Source organism: Pelodiscus sinensis, chromosome 16 (genome assembly GCF_052426305.1).
Source record: "Pelodiscus sinensis isolate ZL-2025 chromosome 16, ASM5242630v1, whole genome shotgun sequence".
NCBI lineage: Eukaryota > Metazoa > Chordata > Testudines > Trionychidae > Pelodiscus > Pelodiscus sinensis.
In genome coordinates this window covers 8,087,447-8,107,542 of record NC_143067.1, presented here as the reverse complement: position 1 = coordinate 8,107,542, position 20,096 = coordinate 8,087,447, and the positions used below count along the sequence as shown (strand labels likewise).

The 20,096-nt window shown below is 42.7% G+C and overlaps 1 protein-coding gene across 2 annotated transcripts in view; it reads right to left on the bottom strand.

The window, feature by feature from the left end:
* RNF130 (ring finger protein 130) overlaps positions 1–19,250 on the bottom strand; it is a 111,893-nt gene extending 92,643 nt beyond the window's left edge. The window contains exon 1 of one of the 2 annotated variants that reach the window (XM_075900529.2): positions 18,291–19,250. In XM_075900529.2, coding sequence (XP_075756644.1) covers positions 18,291–18,549 — 259 coding nt within the window. In that variant the 5' untranslated portion in view covers positions 18,550–19,250. The remainder of the gene's footprint in view (positions 1–18,290) is intronic. The other variant, XM_075900528.2, reaches the window with a different exon arrangement.
* Positions 19,251–20,096: the final 846 nt, after the last annotated feature.

The following is a 20,096-nucleotide window of genomic DNA, read 5'->3' as shown; positions in this document are numbered from 1 at the left end:
TTTAAAAAAGTAATTCAAATATGCTACAACTTTGTACTCTTAAAAAAAAAAGTAATAAAATGTGGTACCCAAGACAATCTGCATTTTCTGGGCAAAGTTGTGTGTTACATTTACTACAAAACCATCCGGCTTACTAAATGGAACAGGTATCCAAACAGAATGCATTTGTAAGCATTATCCAGTTATCCTGGAAGGACAGCAGATACTGAATGTGCTTTAATTATGCTGCAACTTTATTTCTACCTGACTAGATTTTGGCAGATGAAATTGTGCAGTGCAAGTAATTCCACACTCATTAAACATACACCCATGGGGTGCTGGCAACCCTACTCCTTACCTCTCCTGGACCCAGCCAACTTGTTACTGGGAACACACTAACCCTCATTTGAGGGTTAGAAAGGTAAAGAAGGGGAGCTGACTCCCTGCAATAGCATTCATAGGAGTCCCAAACCTCCTGCTTCCACACCTTCAAAGAACATCTCCTTTAAATTCTTTCCCACCCCATTTTATTGAATCATTATATCCATTCACTATGGAGTACTGCATTGGACATCTGCTTCAAGCTTTCATAATCAAAGCCTACCTCCCACCCCTTTTATCCTTTGCTCCTCACTAAGCCCCAACATACTGCGGGGAAGACAAAAATGTCCATCTCAGTTTGGCCAATGTGTTGATAAGAAAAAAACTCCTTCCTAGACCCCAAGATTGGAGAGACCAGAATAATACCATAGTTGATCATGATGAAACCTGGTATTTCAATTACTTCCATGAGTAGGAAAGCAAGTGCTGCTCAGCCTGGTTCAGGTGAAAAAAAGAAGGGTTTTACTGCACAGTAGGGATGTAAGCAACTAGTCTAGTCACTACAGGTACGTCTAGACTACATGCCTCTGTCGCCAGGAGGCATACCTGGGTGGTCGACAAATGCCTTTGATGTCGACACCCGCGCGTCCAGACTATCGCGCTGAGCCGATAAAGAGCTGATCAGCTGTTTGTTGGCTCAGCGCGGCAGCCATGTAAATTTAAATGAAGCGGCCATTATTTAAATCGCCGCTTCATTTTCCTATGTCTGGTAGCCTAATCTACATGCCTCTGGCGACAGAGGCATGTAGTCTAGACGTACCCGTAGTGACTACCCGCCTACCCTCCCTCTCCTCTTCCCCCGCTTTGCTGCCTCTGCATCAGAGGCAGCAAGAGGGGGCGCAGGAGAGTCTGTGCTGAGCAGAGCCAGTTTAAAGGACAGAAGTGCAGTGGTCCAGGATTTGGCACGAGCCAGGGCTGCTACTCTTGCACGGGGTCTAGGACCTATCCCTGTGCGCCTGGCTCCTACTACATTTAAACTGCAGAGCCACAGTGGGGATAACTCCTGGACCCTGCCTTCCATTACTGACTAATCGTGACCGTAGGATTAGTCAGTTGCCTGCTTCTCAACATCCTTACTGCACAGACATGGGCATAAAGAGTCCTCTTTTCTTCTGGTCACCTAGCATTCCCGCCCCCCCACTGACCTGGTACAAAGCTTCTCCACATAGCAGGTAATTCTCTAGGTGCCATTAAGGGGAAAACACCCTTCAGCAAGCCAGACAAAGGTATCCATTGCTTAACATGCAGTGAGGTCATTCTCTCCAAAAACAGGAGAATGATAAACGGGGCTTTCAAATGCTCAGAAGATCTCTTCTGAAATTTTTTAAGATTACCATCCACTTCAATTTAATTTGGATGGATAAATCTGTATTAGTTAATTTTAAATAAAATTGTTTGATCACTTGCCTGAGTGAAGTAATTTTACAGGAAATGTTTTTTCCAACAACATTGTAAGAATTAGCAAATAAATTAAGTACCTGGGTTTCAAAAACCATCAACGATATACAAGTTTAGATTAGAATACTTCAGGCATTGTAATAAAAGCTACTTAGCTGAATTATTAAATTTTAATTTCATTTATTTTCTGAACTGCCTATGTAACAAAAATGTTTGAAACTGGAATCTCTTGCTTCACAAGCAGGCTTTTGCTTCCACTACATTGACACATAACATTTGTTTTAAGGTTTATGGTGAGTGTTAATCACTTGAATTGAATCGCACAGAAGTATTCTAGGAGCTCTGGTATCATATTAAATGTATCTTTGTGTATTGTATTTTTTTATTTAAAAAGTGCAATAAACTCGTTACAAAAGCAAAAGGAGCATATATAGTTTTTTTTAAAACCATCAAATACATAGTACTCTGCAAGAGAAAAAAAAAAAAGTATGTCAAGCTTGACTGCCTCTATTTAGATAAAGCGGTTTGCAATATAATATAATATTACTTTCCACGGTTTAGAGCAGTAGCCTAGGAAATGGAGAAAATGGGATATCATGAGCAGGGGAATAAAATATTCAAATTCTCAGAAAGTAAAAGGCATCTCTCTCTCTCTCCTTCTCCAGGAAAATCAGATTTCAGTAACTGTGGCAAAACACACATCCAAAATTGTGGCTCAAGGTAAAACCAGAATGCCACACACACTTCTTGGCTTAACAATGAAAACTCAGAGGATATTCTACTGTCTCCAATTTTTATTTTGTATTACTGCAGCTCACAAAGCAGAAACTATATATAATATTAAGTTTGCTTTAAAAGAAAACTCAAATACATGCTGATTTTATCCTGGAATAATAGTTGAATCAGATTCTGAAATTAATTTTTTCATTGCAATCATTATCAATGCTAAGTAGATGGACAATATAAAATACGAAAGACTAATAATGATAGGAAACAAAGTATGGGTGTTAGTGTGTAATTTTAAATTTTAAAATTTAAATTTTAAATTTTAGCAGTTACACAATCATTAGATGGTCCTGCCTCCCGGGGCTGACAGCCAATGGGCCCGGGCCCAATTGCCAAGGAGCTCCCTGCCAGCTCGTGCTGCTGCCTCTCTAACAGACGCAGCAGCACAACGTGGAAGGTGGGAGGGGCGAAATGTGCATAGTTGACAGGATTAACCAATAAGCCTGAGCTTATCAGTTAATCATGTAGTCATCTACACCTTGACATCTCTAAAACAAAGACAAAATATTTACATTAAATAGATGGGGTAAGAAAGTTTGATGACTGCTCCATTTTTAATGCATCCCGTTGTAAATAGACGATGTAGTTTTTAGGATGTTCAGATCACCCAATGCTGTGAGGCCCACTGAAACTAAAATGGCAGCCTAGAAGCCTTAATACAGACCCTCACTCCAGGATTTTAGAAGTGTGTGAAAATTTTAGCCATACATTTTTTACATTAAGTCAAATCGCTATCTCCCCACACATCAAAGTTTAGCAAGAAAAGTTATTACGAATCAAACTATTTTTTAATGGAATAAACTATTGCTGACAGCAACAGAAGACACTATTTGTTGTTAGTTGCCACTTCATAGCTAGTTTTATCTTTTGTGGGGATAAGGATTAGGAACAAGTCATGTAATCATTTGATTTGTATGACTTTTTATTAATGGTTTGATGGGATCATTGCATTTTGCTATTCTTCAGTAATTTAGAACATTCAGCCTTTAAGGGGACAGCAATATCTTACACAAGAGATAGACAAACATTGTTTCCAATTCAATTCAAACATTAGCAGGGATGGTCTCCCCTTTAAAACCATTTTATTAAGTATTCACAATGAAAACAGTTAAAAGACATTATACATGAAAATGACTGTTATAATTCTTATGCTATCTAGGGATGTTACATTGCATTTAATCAAATAATTGACTAGTTAATGGAACTTCCATCGACCTGTCGATTAGTCAATAAGCAAGGGAAACTGCGGAGCCACAGAAGGGTTAGCTCCCAGCTCTGGAAGCTAACTCTGCTGTGGCTCTGCCTTTTAAATGCATTAAGAGCCAGCAGTGTTGAAGCTCAGTGTGTGCGCGCGTGCGCGGGGGGAAGGAGACCAGGCATAAGCCAGGACAGCTGATTCCCAGCTCACAGTCGGTCCCCCGCTATGCCTCTGCCTTCCCTGCCATCCATGGAGATGGTGCTTGGGGGGGGGGGGGGGAAGAGGAGAGAGAGAACTGGCTTTTAAGCTGGCTCCCCCAACACCAGCTCCTGCTCCCTTCCTTGCTGCCTCTGTTAGAGGCAGCAAGGGGAAGAAGTGACTAGCCAAGTCACTACCTGACTATCCGATAAGCTTACGCTTATTGGATAGTCCACTAGTCACTTATATCTCTAATGCTATCACTGTTTGATCACAGCATTAAAAATTCCTCTTGCACATAACACAAATGATTTTGAAATCATCCCCCACATACTCCTTAGGGAATTTGATGCTACTGCACACATGCAAAATTCATGTTCCTTGCCAGACTTTTTCTCTCCTGAGAAGTGCATTCTGCAGGAGATGCTCTGCATTTATGCCTTTTGCCCAACAGGGCCTGCTGTGGCAGCAGAACATAGAGCAGCTGGCTCACTGGAAGTTGGAGTGCAGACAGGGAGAAGGAAAGGCGGTGTTGCTCAAAGCACCCTGACCATGGGGCCAGATGGAGGCAGCACAGGATTGCAAAGAGGCAGAGCAAGGCACATGGGGCTTCTGGGGAGACAGAGTAGGATTCAGAAAGGTTACTGGTTGGGGACTGACTGGAGCAAAGACTGAATGAGGGCAGGTCCACATGAGGATGAGAGAAAGAGGAGGAGAAGGGATGGCTGAGTGAGGGTGCAGGGCTACTTAGGGATAGGGACAGAGGAAGGGGGTGTAGGACCACATAGGACAAGAGCAGATGCCCCTGACTGAATGGGAGAGGCTAGCAGTCAGCCAGCAGTCCATGTGAAGGTAGGGTTGCCAGGCATCTAGTTTTTGACTGGAACACCTAGTCGAAAAGGGACATTTTTGGTTCTAGTCAGCACTATAGATGTTAACTATCAACTATTTGTGTAAACAGGTAACCACAAAAATGTCCACTGATTACACAAAGAGAGGGGGCAGGTGGGAGCTGGTGCTTGAAGGGAGCCAACTTAAAAGCCAGCTCCCTGTGAGCATTGGCTCCCTCCTGTTCTCTCCCTACAGCCTCTGATAAAGAGGCAAAAGCAGGAGGTAGGCATCGTCATGGGCATGGGAGCCAATATGCACAGGGAGCTGGCTTGAAAGCAGCTTCCTGCATACACTGGTTTCCATCTGTCCCCCCCCCCCCCCCCGCCATGCTGCCTCCATTCTACCAGAGGCAGCAGTGGGAGGCAGGGCAGGTGGCTCCACAGGAGCTGGTGCTCATGGGGAGACAGCTTTTACAATGACTCCCTCCCGAGTACTGGCTCCCTCCATCCTCCCCTGTACTGTTGCCTTGGTGGTGCAGGTGGTGCAGCGGGGCTAAAGCAGGCTCCCTGCGTGGCTCCCAAAAGTGGTTGCTGTATCCTGCTCTTAGGTGCAGGGGTGGCCCCAGGGGCTTCATGCATTGCCCCCACCCTAAGTGCTGGTTCCACAGCTCCCACTGGGTAGGAATCACAGCCAATGGGTGCTGGAAGGGTGGCACCTTTACGGATAGGCAGTGCACATAGCCCCCAAACTCCTCCACCTAGGAGCCAGACATACCAGCCACTTCCAGGAGCTTTCTGAGGTAAGTGCCACATGGCTAGAGCTCACTCCTCATCCATTCCTGCACCCTAACTTCCTGCCCCAGCCTTAAGCCCCCTCATACACTCCAAGTCTCTCAGCCCAAGACCCACCCCAGAGCCCACTCCCCCAGCTGGAGCCCTCAATCCCTCCCATACCCCAACCCCATTTCCAAACCCGGTGGGGGACAGCAAGCGATGGAGGAAGGGGAGATGGAGTGAGTGGGAGGCAGGGTCTCAGAGAAGGGGCAGGCGAGTTTTGAACAATTCAAAAATTGGCAACCTTAAGTGATGGTCAAATAATTACTACAAAAAGCTGTTGCAGCATTTCTTGTATTGTAACTTACTGATTCAGTTAGGCAGCAAACCTGAAAAAAGTCTTTATGGCCAATATTGGACCATTTGAGAGAAAGGCCTTTACAAACCCTGCTAGACAACTGTGGGACGATTATAGTTAAATTTTCTATTAAAAAGGGACAAAAAATATAATCTTGAAGAGAAAATTAAATTTTCAAATCATGAAATCTAAAAGGTACAACAGTAACCCAAACAATACAGAGAGGTGGATAAAATGTAGCATAGCAATCCTGTAAGAAGCACTTAATGACCAAAACCAGAAGTGACAAGTAAAAAATTTAAAATTACACTAAGGTGCAGACTCCCATAGCAGACAAAACATTAGGGAACAGTCTTCTGATGGTATTTATAAAATGTTAGAAAAGGAAGATATAATTTTATTATAAATATATCCTAGCTAGAGATACCACTAGACATTACAACAGCTCTAAATTTACCATAATTATAACATCTCTCAAGTTACTATCCTGTGCACATAGCATAAGCTCAATAAGTCTGTTTTTGCTGACAGTGTATAGGTAACACTAATGGAGAGTCTCAGTACTTTAGGTTTTTGTGTGTTTTATTATGGTTTTTAATAGACTCCAAAGAATCTAACTATTACAGGGAATCACACTTCCTTTTTACAGAATTTATAAAGTATCTGCTATATGTGAGTGCTGGCCATATCAATCAGCACTGTAAGGGACAGATAACTGAACTAAGTCAGCAAGTTTAATTGTCAATAGTTGTCCATTATCATCCGTCATCTATGCTCAGTTATTCAGAATCCATTTGGAATGTACAATATTTTTCACTAGCTTAGGACTCAAATATATCAGCTGGATGGTCTCCATGACATAATGAAAAGCAATTTAAAAGTAATTTAAGTGATTGCTAATACAAATCACTTACATATGAAGAGATCTCATCAGAAGCCATTTGTGTCATTTCATGATTGCATAAAAGTATCAATATATAGAAAGCTGTTTTTATACTTTTCACAATAGATACAAGTATAATTATGTTGACTAACTCAGAGTGATCGGTTACCAGCATACAGATCCATCTTAGGACCAGCACAATCAGTATTTGCCCCATGTCCCTTACCCTATATTTGCTACGTACTCTGAAAGTGAGTGATGAAATTTGGACAGTCTTTTCAGAGTATGCCAACTTGCCTTTGCTATATCATCTCATGACTAGTGGGCTCCAGTGTTTAGCAGTAAGTCATTCAAACATCTCCCCTCTTCTGTTTCAATTAATCTGCTTATAGCAAGTCTACTGACTGAAGTGATGAGTCTTATGTAACACAGTATAGTTTTAAATAATTTAAAGATAAATGTAAGGTTTTTATAAACTATGTCATTTGTATCTGTTAAAGAATATGATTTGATAGGTATCTCCCTCCTCAAACTTAGATTGGAAATGCAGCAGACATTTCTTTCAGACAAACTTACAATTCTTATCCCTCAGTTGTGGCCTATTATTATGAACTAGCCAATTAGCCTGTCATAAGATGGGATTTTCAGGTCTCTCCTCCATGTCTGTCTTCTCTTCTGAGCCTCCTTGTCTCTCGCTCTTCCTCCTCCTGCCCCTCCCCCAGCTCTCCTCTGCCTCCTGCCTCTCTCTTTCTCTTCTCCTCCCCCTCCTGCCTCACACGGGAGACCGCGGAGCCCAAACAGTCGCTTGCGCCACTTGCTCCCACGCGATGGCCTGGCTGAGCTGTGCAGAAGTCAGCCAGGCGCCTCAGCGGGAGGCGAAGGACATGACTCAGGCAACAGCGTCACCAGCATTTCAGTGTTACAGAGTCAGACATCGGGCTACTATCTATCTATCTATGATGGTAGAATCCTGGTCAGACACAAAACTTTTATATCAGGACCAGTTCAACTACACCAGTGTTTCTTAAACTGTTCCGTGGCAGAGAACAACAATTCAAAATGGCCACCCTCAAAGGGGCAGGTGACTTTTTTGGCTCAATTTTCCCTCGACCCTTGCCCCCCAGTAACTTCCCCCCCGAACCCTTCCCCACCTTTTCTTTTTTTGAAGTGGCCCCCAGCCAAAAATTATTGCCCACTCCTGGCCTGCGGTCAACCTATCAGATTATAAGAGAATAGACATTGTTTTTCTTATCTGCTCTGTTATGGCTGCTTATTAGTTTTCCTTAGTTTCTTTTGCATCTGTTGTATAATTGGATATCAGACTGCATTACCTGCAACACATGGAGCGTACCTGTGGTGCATCGATATTATATATAGTACGCTACTAAATTCATGGTCAATTTTGGACAATATCATGGTCATAGGCTATACCATTTTAAAATCAATTTCATTACATCAGCTATTTAAATCTGCAATTTCATGGTGTTGTAATTGTAAGGGTTCTTACACAAAAAAGTTGTGGGGTCACAAGGTTATTGTATGGGCGTTGCAGTAGTTACCCTTACTTCTGTGCAGCTGCTGGCAACAGCATTGCCTTCAGAGCTGGAAAACTGTAAAGTGGAGCTGCAGGCCAGGAACAGAGCTCTGAAGGCAGAGCTACGGCCAGCAACAGCGCACAAGTAAGGATGGCATGGTATGATATTGCCACCTTTTCTTCTGTACTGCTGCCTGCAAACTTGGCCCTTGGCTTGCAATAGCCGCCATTCTCTGGCCACCCAGCTTTGAAAACAGCAGTACAGAAGGGAGACATGGGTATAGAATTACCACCCTTACTCCTGGACTGCTGCTAGCAGAGTGCTGTCTTCAGATCTGGGCACTGGGCCATCATTACAATCACCACACCCCTGGCTCTGAAAGCAGCACTAAAGTAAGGGTGGCAATACTGTGACCCTCCTAAAAACAACCTTGTGATCCTCCTGAAGCTCCCTCTTGGGTCAGGACTCTCAATTTGAGAAATATTGGTCTCCCCTTTGAAACCTGTATAGAATAAGGTAAAAGCACATAAAAGGCCATATTTCATAGGAAGACACCAGATTTCATGGTCTGACACACATTTTGCACAGCTTTGACTTTGGTAGGGTTAGGGTTATCCCTATATCTAATAGATATGTATCTATAATACATACATACATAGGCTGACATAGCAGAAGAATGACATTTGGGAACTGAGAAAAAAAATGCAATATCAGTTTTCCTAAAATTTAGCAACGAGCATCTCCCCCCAACTTCATATAAGACTTATTTTCTCTCTACCCATTATGGCATTAGCAAGTTGTCATTTATACAATCAACCAATAAGTCTGGGCTTACTGGTTACGCACACACCCCCCCCTTGCTGCCTCTGAAACAGTAAGCAAGGGGATAGATAGGAGCTGGCGCGTATGGGGAGCTGGCTCCCTGGGCGTGCCAGCTCCCGCAGAGCTGCCTTCTCCCCTTGCTACCACAGAAACAGCTGCATGAGTGAGGAGAGGCAGGAGCAGGTGCTCGGGGGGGGAGCAGGGAGATGGTACATGAGGAAAGCCAGCTTTCAAGCTGGCTCCCTGTGCATATCATCTCCCATAGAGCCCCCTGCGCTGCTCCCCCTGAGCACTGGCTCCCTGCCTGCCCACTGCGTGTGAACATGTAACCGCTAACTAGTTAGCTAGCTCTCCAGATGTGGCGGCCGCTGCCTAGAGTGCACATGGTAGGCAGGATCCCTACCCACAGAGACAGTGGGAATGCAGCCATGGTGAAGCCCCAGCTGATCTGCACCAGCCCTCCAACAGTTAACCAATTAAAATTATAGGGGTTAACTTTTAAATGGGTTTTCACATCCCTAGTGCAGAATGTCCCAAATTCCTGAACCAGTGCTTGACCACATCACAAATCAATCATATTGGGGATGTCTTCCTTCAGACCAGACATAGTGACCGTATCAGAATATCCCCCTTACAGTCGAAACTTCTTGCATCAGAAAGTTAGATTTAAGGCTGCCTCGCTCTCAGTGCAGGACTGGTCCTTGTGACAAAGGGCAAGTCACTCTATAGTAGAAATATGAGTAGATCTACTTGCTGTGTGTGAAACAGTTCTCCTCAAAATAAGTGGTGCTGGTGAATGAAAAGTGTTTTCTCTTTCCAATCTTTTAATCTTTTGACGAACCATTTGCAGTCCGAGTCCCTGAATCCTCCTTTTGAAAAGGAAGACACTAGACAGATGCTGCGGGGTTGCAAGAGAAAGCTAGTAGATACATTGCCTTGATGTTGGACTTCATCTTTCTTTAGCCAAACCGGTCTGTGCTAGTGTTCAGCTTTCCCTTATTATGCATGGTGCATACTGGTAACAGTTTTGTTCTGGAAAGATGATGTGATTATATCCCATTTTTGCTACACAGGCCATGAATGATGTGATCTGTCACTACAAGACTGTGCATTTTCCACAGAAGGAAACTAGGCTGAGATTCCAGCCTGGGTGGCCCTGACCTTTAGCCAGTTTACGTTATGCCCTTGGATTCAGGTCTCTGATCTTTGTCCTTTGGGGGTATTCCACTGTCCTGAGCTGGCTGTTGTCATGACTGCTCTGTCTTCCTCATATACAAGGATACCTTTCGTAAGTTTTTCCAATCAGCAGAAAATGAAAATGGAAGCGAGTTGGAAGATAGAGATTCATTACTAAACAAGACAGCAGAGGGTATGAAGAAAAACAGAACCTCTGAAGAAGCCTCATTTAGACTTAGGCCAATACTGACATATCTATGCATGACATTCTTCAGACAGACAGACTCTGAAGTTGTAGATTTTTCACGTAACTGTCCTTAATTTACTTCACCTTTGCTATATTATTAGTATCTTATGCTGTAGATGCATCTTCATTCTTAACCACATTCAATATTTGGCTCTTTAGATGCAGCATGAAGACAATCCTCCGGAACCCCCCAGATTGCATGCTAGGTATCCCACTGATGCTATGTCTGAAAATGGGACCCTTATTAAAAAGTTGTCCAGGAAGGAGGGGTCTTTTCCTGTCTGAGGGCTGCTACTAGGAAGGCAAGAACTTTATAAAAAGCTATAGAAAAGGTGAACAACCAAAAGGAAAAAATAAATTTATATTTCTCGTCAGAGCAAATCCTAACACAGACAATCGAACCAACTGTGCCACAGGGTCATCAATGCCTGGCAGCTCCTTTAAAAGTTGTCCAAGTGAGGATTAGATAACATTCAGACATACAGGATTGTGAAGAAAAAATATTAGTAAGGCTGGTAGATTAGAATGTACAGGATACAACTCTAGCTGGAAAAATTACCAGCAGAAATGCAGTAGCAGTAACCACTTTACCTCTATTAAAGAGACAGTATCAGTTTTGTTGTGTGTGAGAATGTCTGTTACGCCAAACAAACAAGTTCTCTCTCATAGACAGGCTGTATAAGTTTCTTACCTCTCATTGCCAACAGTAGCCTTTTTAAAAAAAAAAAAAAAAAAAAAAATCTAGGTCACAATTTATACAGGTACTACTTTTTAAAAGTCTACCAGAGAGGTTAAATAAAAGACCATTTAAGCTACAAAATGTAGTATATTGGATTTGACTAAATTGATCCTGACATTAAGAAAAGCACTTTAAACAAATTAGTCTGGTATCAAGAAGTAATTAGTTCATGTTGGGGAAAAAAGGAAAATTCACTGCAGTTTATTCAACTTTTTTGTAAAACGTAAGTTTTTCTATTGAGCCACTATTGAACTGTAAACCTCAATACAGTTTTAGTCTAGCTATCTCCCCTAAGCCATATTGTCTTACATGATTTAGGTTGTATGTATCCATACCCATTTTCTGCCAGAACGATTTCCTCACAATGCTCTCCCTGCTCGTTTGTTGGTTTAGTCACCTGTCACATTGTCTCACACACAATTTGGGAGTAGGCAATCTTGAGAACAATGCATGTTATTTGTATGCGTTTAGTGGAGCAAGGCCCAACCAGGTTTCATAGGCACTGCCGCAATAAAAAAAATCCCCTATATAAGGGCATGCCTTATTTTGCTCAATAGTTCTCTTTTCACACAATTAAGGAACGCGTGTTAAAAAAAAAGTTCACCTCAACAGAAAATGGCTGAAAAACAAGGGTTTTCAAGGTATGTACATAATAAGCCAAAGAAACCACATGATGGGGAGTACACAATTTCTACCACTGATGCTAAGCATCGCAAGGAAAACCAAGTTACAGTAGCCAAATTATGTGAACTCAAGTTCTACATGCTTCAGTTTTCTTGATTTTATAACCTTATTGACCACCCCAAATTCCCAATTCTAGATTTTTTTACTGTTTGAAAAATATAAGATATGCAATTCCTTTAAGAAAACATCTTCCAGGGATAGAAATGTAGCTGTGTTAGTCTGGCATAGCTGAAACAAAATAGTTTTTGAAGTGCTACATAGTCCTGTATTTTATCTTATAGGGAAATAAACAAAAATAAAGCAAACAATAAGAATCCATTATAAACATCGTAATGATTACTGAGATGATTATAAAAATCTCTGCTGATACCAGCCCTATTAAAAAACTACATCTTCAGAGTCTTAGGCCACATCGCCACTTGCCACGTTGGAATTCGATCTTCTGGCATTTGATGTAGCGGGTCTAATTAAGACTTGTTAAATTGAACGCTGAGAGTGGCTTTGGTACTCATCGCAGTTGTGAAGAGTAAGGGAAGCCAACAGGTGAGTTTACTCCTGTCAGTCTCCCACTGAAGATGGCACGAAGTTCGGCTAAAGGTAAATCAACTCTGGCTATGTTATTTACTTAGCTAGAGTTGCGTACCTTAAGCCGACCTTCCAGGTCTAGTGCAGGCCTGACTTTAGACACTGAAATTAGGAGTCAGCATATTCTTTAAAATGCTAAATAGTCTCACTTACAGTACTAGAAAGAGCAGGTAACAGACCTATAGAAGAATTATTTTATTACATTGTTCAGTACGGATGTCAAAGTAGTCTGTGGTTTCTCATCTGTACTTATTCTATGGTCACTTGTGTATTTAGAAATTATATTCTCATGATAAAAAGTGCTTTGTTTTGAGTTTTTTTTTTTTAAATGTAAGCTATAATGTTTGAGATAATGAGAAAAAGATCCAAAATACACTTAAGTGCAGAACACAAGAATAGATGAAAGACAGTCAGCCTTCATATGAATTTACTTACAAAATTATATCTATACTTAGGCTATATTTCCATATTATGTTGATTATGACACAGCCAAACCATTCAAATTACACTATTTACATTCACGGAATCGCTTTAGTGACTTACCAGCTAATTAAGTAAAGTTTCTTTGGGTGAAATACAGCTTTTGAAACCAGATATCAAATTCACAAAGTTTTAGCAAGACATAGGGAAGACAAATGGTCTTAATGTGCATACTAACAGGACAGAGTAATAAACCAGAAGCATTTCAGCTGTTGGATGGAAGAGACAGGACAAATGAACAAATTATAAAAAAATTACAGCACGATGCAACCACATCTTTAACCATGGAACTTCAGTATCTTAAAATGTGCTTCAAATAGACATTAAAAATATCAATATTAAGTAAACAAAGATGAGGGATGTAATCACATAGTCAATTAACCGATAAGCAAAAGCTTATACGGTAATGCTATAGACTACACACTTCCCCCCCCCCCCCCCCACACCTCTTGCCAGTACATTTTTTAGCAGGCTAGCCAGCAGCCCAGCTCAGTCCCAGCTTGCACTGGGTCCTAGACCTACTCCCTCTGCAACTCTGCATTTAAACTGTATGAGGAGCCAGGCAGGCAGACAGCCAAGCTTAGTTCCTGCTCATACTGGATCTGGGAGCTCAGACCCCTCCTTCCTGGATAGGGGCTGCCCAGGGACTATAAAATAGTGGACTGATAAGAATTCATGAAGTTAAGCGACTAGTCAATTAACCGATATTTAACATCCCTAATGAAGACCCAAGACATATAAACACTATCAAGTACAAAGCCCAGTACCATGAGAAGTCCCATTATGGCAGGTTAAGTATCTTCAAAACTGGTCCCAAAAATCACGGTGTGTGAAATTTAAATATATTAGAAGCAAGAGGAACACCAAGAAGGTAGGACTATTACTCAACTAAGTGGGGAGAGGGAGTGAGAGGAAAAGAGGACCAAAACCCAGAAAATTTGGACATGGCAGAGCTGCTTAATGTCGTCTGTGTTTCGGTTTTCACCAAGAAGATTGGGGGTGATTGAATGACTAACATAGTGAATGCCAATGACAACGAGGTAGGTTCAGAAAGTAATATAGAAAAAGAACAAGTTAAAATTAGACAAGTTAGATGCCTTCATGACACTGAGGCCTGATTAAATGAATCTTGGGATACTCAAGGAACTGACTGAGAAGATAGCCGAGCCATTAGTGATAATCTCTGTAAAATCATGGAATACAGGACAGATTCTACAAGAGTGAAAAAGGGCAAATACAGTTCCCATCTATAAAAAGGGAAATTTCAGATCAGTCAGTTTAACTTCAGTATCAGCATGAATTTGTGAAGAACAGATCATGTCAAGCCAAACCAATAGCTTTCTTTGAGAGAAAAACAAACCTTGGAGGATAAGGGGGAAGCGGTAGATGTGGTATACCTATACTTAATGAGGTATTTAATACAGTTTCACATGACCGTTTCATTAACAAACTAGGGAAATACAACATAGATGGAACTACTATAAGGTGGGTGTATAACTGTTTGGATATCTATTCCCGGAGTGTTGTTATCAATGGCTCACAGTTAAGCTGGAAGGCTATAATGAATGGGGTTCCACGGGGATCAGTTTTGGGACTGGTTTTGTTCAATGTCTTCATCAACAATTTAGATAATGGCATAGAAAGTAGGTACACTTATAAACTTTTCATTTGATACCACTCTGAGAGGGGTTGCAGGTGATTTGGACAGAATAATAATTCAAAATGATGTAGACTAACTGGAGAAACTGTATGAGGTAAATATGATGAAATTCTATAAGGACAAATGCAAAAGTTCTCCACTAGGAAAGAACAATCAGTTGCACACATACAAAATAGGAAATGATTGTCTAGGAAGGAGAACTGCTGAAGGGATCTAGGGATCATAGTGGACCATAACTAAATACAAGTCAACAGTGTGACACTGAAGCAAAAAAAGCCAGCATCATACTGGGATGTGTTAACAGGAATGTTGTAAGACAGACATGAGAAGTCATTCTTCTGCTCTGCTCTGCACTGATTAGGCCTCAACTGAAATATCGTGCCCAGTTCTGAATGCCACATTTCAGGAAAGATGGAGACATTGGAGGAGATCCAAAGAAGAGCAACAAAAATGATTCAAGGTCTAGAAAACATGACCTATGAGGGAAGTTTGAAATAATTGGGTTTGTTTAGCTTTGGAAAAGAGAAGACAGAGGGAACATAAAGTACCTAAAAAGTTGTTACAAAGAGGAAGAAAAATATTCTCAGTAACCTCTGAGGATAGGATAAGAAGCAATGGACTTAAATTGCAGTAAAAGAGGTTTAGGTTGGACATTAGGAGAAAATTCCTATCCACATGGTTAAATTTCCTAGCCACTGGAATAAATTTCTTAGAGAATGTATAATCTCCATCATTGGAGATTTAAGCACAAGTTAGATAAACACCTATGGGGGATGGTCAAGATGGTGCTTGGTCTTGTCATAAGAGCAGGGGACTGGGCTTGATGGTCCCTTGAGGTTCCGTCCAGTTCTATTATTCTAGGATTCCCTATATGCAATGAACAAGAGACTACAGAACACTGAAGTAACGTTTTCACAAACAAGGACATTTTAGGTTCTCAACACAGGCAGTGGCCGGAGTGGTCTGGTACCAAGTCTTAATTTCACTATCAGTAAATCTGCATACATAATACCACAAATACAAGGTCTTTGCTGCTCATCTTAAGTAACAGGTCCACATAGAGATTACATACAGTCCTAAAGGACTCTGATGGTAATAGCTCTTAAATCAATCTAAACAAAGTCTTGCAAGAAGTTAAACAGACAATGATAAAGGTGTAAACTGTAAGGGCAGCTGCTAGTAGCAAGGAGGCATTATGGCTCACTTATGAAATACAGCAATACAACAAAAACAAAACAAAACCCTTAAGAGACTGTATGCATGTAAACAGATATGTAAGTTACAGTTCATGAAATAAAATATTTCAATCTTCTCTACACTAAATGAATTCTTGTGGAATATACCACTCTACTTGTGGGAAAATATGTCTTTGCACAAATAAAAGGAAAATATGCAAGGTTTTAACAAAGCAATACAAAGCATTTCATAAAAGATTAAAAGCTAAGTGTAAGTCAGTTCTTCCTTTATAGGCTTCTCTTCACAAGGCTAAGGACAGAATAGAGCCTGTTCAGTAACTGACAACATATCAAACATTAATGATTACATGTCAAACTGCCATAATTCAGATCTGCAATTTCATGATTCACCATGCTACCTAGTTGAAATTATTTGTTGTGTTATATTTTTAAAAGATGTTTCATGGATTTGCTAAGGTTTCTCTTATTATTCTAGCGAAAGCTTTCTCTTGTTATTCCAGTGCAAATACTGTACTATCACCCTTTGACCTATGCTTTAGATGAACATCAGAAAAGAAGAGAAAAGTGCAAAAATAGAATTAAGGATTGTTTCAATGATTTTTATTGATAAAAGATGCAGCACTTTGCTGCAAAGAAAATCCAGATGTTAGACTCTTTCATATACGAAAAACAATACATGCTAAAGAGATACAATCCCACCTAGCCTAGAAGATACTGTTTTGCATCTCTTTCCACTTCACCAAGATAGCACCTTGATTTCATGTCACGTTTTTTTCCACCCCTTCCTTCCTTTCTTGGGGGGAGGGGAAAAGGACTCAAAAGTGCACAGATGGCCTATATTTGAATTTCAAATCCTCCCCTCCCAAGTGTCCTATGGTTTTATTTGGACTATGATTATAAAGCGTTTGTCAGAATGTGTTATTCTAGCATGTTCTAAATAACACCTCCAAAAACTAGGGAAGTTCAGGGCTTCAACTAGACCAGCTAGCATGTACTAAGCTACAACTTGCCTTGACTATACTAGATTTTTAAAACATATTTGTTAACATTTAAAAAAAGCACAAAATACAAATCCACTCACTGTTTTAGTCTAGTCAAGTCAAACCCTGTAAGTGGCCTTCAGTATTAAAACATACTACCATGATAGTATTTGTGACAGTAATTGGGATAATTCAAAAGCTTTTTTAAAATTCTTTAAAAAAAAATGTACATTTTGGGGTTTTCCAAAATAAGTTAGATGTTCATTTCCAGGTCAATATTACAACTACTAGCAGATTAATTCATTTTATATTTTCCACTATATGTGCAGCATCCAGGAAACATGCTAGGAACTAGATATGATCTATCAAGTAATTCCATTACCCAAGATAGGTAGTGATCTGTGAACCTCTTGTAATCCATCACTTAATTCAAGAGATGACATTTAAAAAAAACCTATTTTGACTTGCTTAGGTATTCCTAGTTAATGGCTTTAGTTCCAGCCCTAACAAGATTAGTATCATTAAAAAAATATGAATAGGTTAGCATTCTTTAAGAAACACATTTATCAGAATGTAAACAACAAAAAGATAAAGCTATTAAATTCACATTTTAATTTAAAATGCTCACACACTAGTTACAAAAACTGTGCACATATTAATAAAAGATGAAATCTGGCTAAGGTGTAATTACACAAAGCCACATATGTGGTGTATTGTTTTTGCCAGATGCAAGCATACTGTGGGTGTCTGACACCAGAATGCAAGCTTGGTGACTTCAACCATCCTGTAAGTGCAAGTGTGTACACACACACACACACACACGGGTTAAGTGTGAAAATGATTAGGGTATCATGTGATTTTATGCAATTATACACATCAAGTTCTTCTAATAAATACCTAACATGGAAGTTTTGAGATATGCAATTTTGACACTGGCAAGAGTACCAAAGCAATGTATCAAATACCTAATATCCAACATTAATTCAGAAAGAAGGCATATGAACCTTGACGACTAATGTGCTGAACTGTGTATAATGAAGAGCATATTAAACCCTGTACAATTGTTCAGTACTAGCACAGACACAGATTATGAATATTCCTCTTCTATACCAGAGCTAACAATGAAAATCTGCAAACCTTGTACACAGGTCACTGCTCTGTCAACAAGACACCCAGAAAGCAGGTGAATTATTTACTCAGAGTGGGTTAAATAGCTTACTAGTCACCACAGCACAAGGAGGCATCGGCCAAAAATTTATTTTGTTAGCTGTGCGTGTTACCCAACATAAGCTTGCTCAATAAACAAACACGCATCCAAAACCTAGAAAAAAGGATCTAGTACTTTCAGGGGGCTGCTTCTCCATGCACAATACAGGAAGAGAGATGGCAAACGACATTTACCTCCGTTGATAGGCACGGGTGCCAGAAGCAGGCCTTTGACCTCCACTTTGGGCGAATCCTGCCCGTAGCGCCCACGATCGATCCGTAGCAATGTAGGGCTGACTCGGTCCGGGTTCAACACCGTCACGTTGATGAGGGCTGTGTAATACGCCTGGCTGGTGTTATCCGCACTCGCGAGCAGGACACAGCAGTGAACCAGCAGCAAGACCGGCCAGGGCGAGAGACGGCTCCAATCCGCTGAAGTCCACGGAGGGATCATCTTCCTCCCGCGTCTGGCGAGCCCAGATGTGTACGGAGCGAGCCTCCTCGGGCTACAGCGCAGGGCGGGTGCTTGCTCCACGAGGACGGGCCCGCCGGCTCGCAGCGCGGGAGGAGGCAGGGAAGTCCTCGGGCTCCAGGCAGCCCATTCACGGGCCGGGGCCGGTGGCCCCAAGCAGCGCCCGACCACAGCCCCCCTCCCGCCCCGGACTTGGACTCACAGACGCGGGCTGCTGCGCATCCCGCCGGGGCGCGGGTACCAGCGCGGCGCGAGGCAGCCGCCTCCCCCCCCCCCGGCGGACAGTCCCGGTCGGTGCCCCCGCCGCTACGGAGGGCGCGCGGCAGCCACCTGCCGGGCCGGGGGGGGTGCGGCGGCTCGCGCCCCCCCGCTGCGGGTCGCTGGGCTGGGCGCGGAGCAGGAGCCGGCCAGAGCGAAGGGCGCCCGGCGGGGCCCCTCCCGGCGAGCTTCGGGCTCCCTCAGGGGCTCGCCGCGCGGCAGGGATCCGCTCGGTGCCGCCCCGGCCGCTTCGCTGACGTCTACCGCCCCATGGCCGCCCGCGCGGCTCCCTCCTGGGGCCGGGGCTCCACGAAGCGCCGACCCGACCCGCTCCTGAGGCAAAGCCCAGGTCCGCGAGCGTCGAGCCGAGCCCCACAGAAACCACCTCTGGCACCTCGCCTGCTACGCAGGCGCGCTGGGCCCCCGACCCCGCCCAGCGCCATGAGGGGAAGGCGGGGCTCTAGGAAGACACGACCACTTAGGGGCGGGGCTACCAGGGGGCGAGGCGGGAATCTCAGTCAGCAGAGTCCAGGCCACATAGATAGGGGATGGCTGTTACACCGAGGGGAGGTGGCTGCAGGTGGGGCGGGGCCAGTCAGGGAAAGGGGTGGAGCTATGAGTAGGCTGCCCCTCCCCCCACCTCAGCTTTAGGGAGAGAGAGGATGTGAGAAGAACTTGACCTTCTGCTAGGGTTTCAGCTGCTTCCTATGGGGGAGTGACTCCTTCCCTCCCAGTTGGGACATGTTGGGAGCTGCTCCTTCTGATGGGGATGGAAGGGCTGAACCCACAGACCTGGTTGCTCCAGGGAGCAGGGGTGGCGAGGTGTAATGATGGGCCTTTTCGTCAGTGGACATGGGAGAGAATAGGCCTGGGGAGAGACATGCCCTTCATCCCTAGAAATAGGTCTCTTCTGGTTAGGACCAGGAGGGAGTGACTTGTGAAGAACAGGACCAAATTATGCCCTCAGTAACTTCAGTGACTCACCAGACTCAGTCAGGATTCAGCTACTTGAGAGCAAGATCTGGCCACTCTGTCTCCAAGGCTGCCGCTTTGGCCTTAAATGTACTCAAAGGAAAATCAGAAGGACATAGCAACACCCTCAGGTTGAACTCTCAAGACTTTGATCTGAAGCTGCATCTGATCTTTGACAGACGCGATTTCCTTAACAAAACAATTTGCAAAACACAACTGCTCACCTTCTGCCTCAGAACCTTGTCAGGCCGCAGTCTAGGTCATAGTCTCCTGAATTCTAGTTTATTAAGAGCCATAAA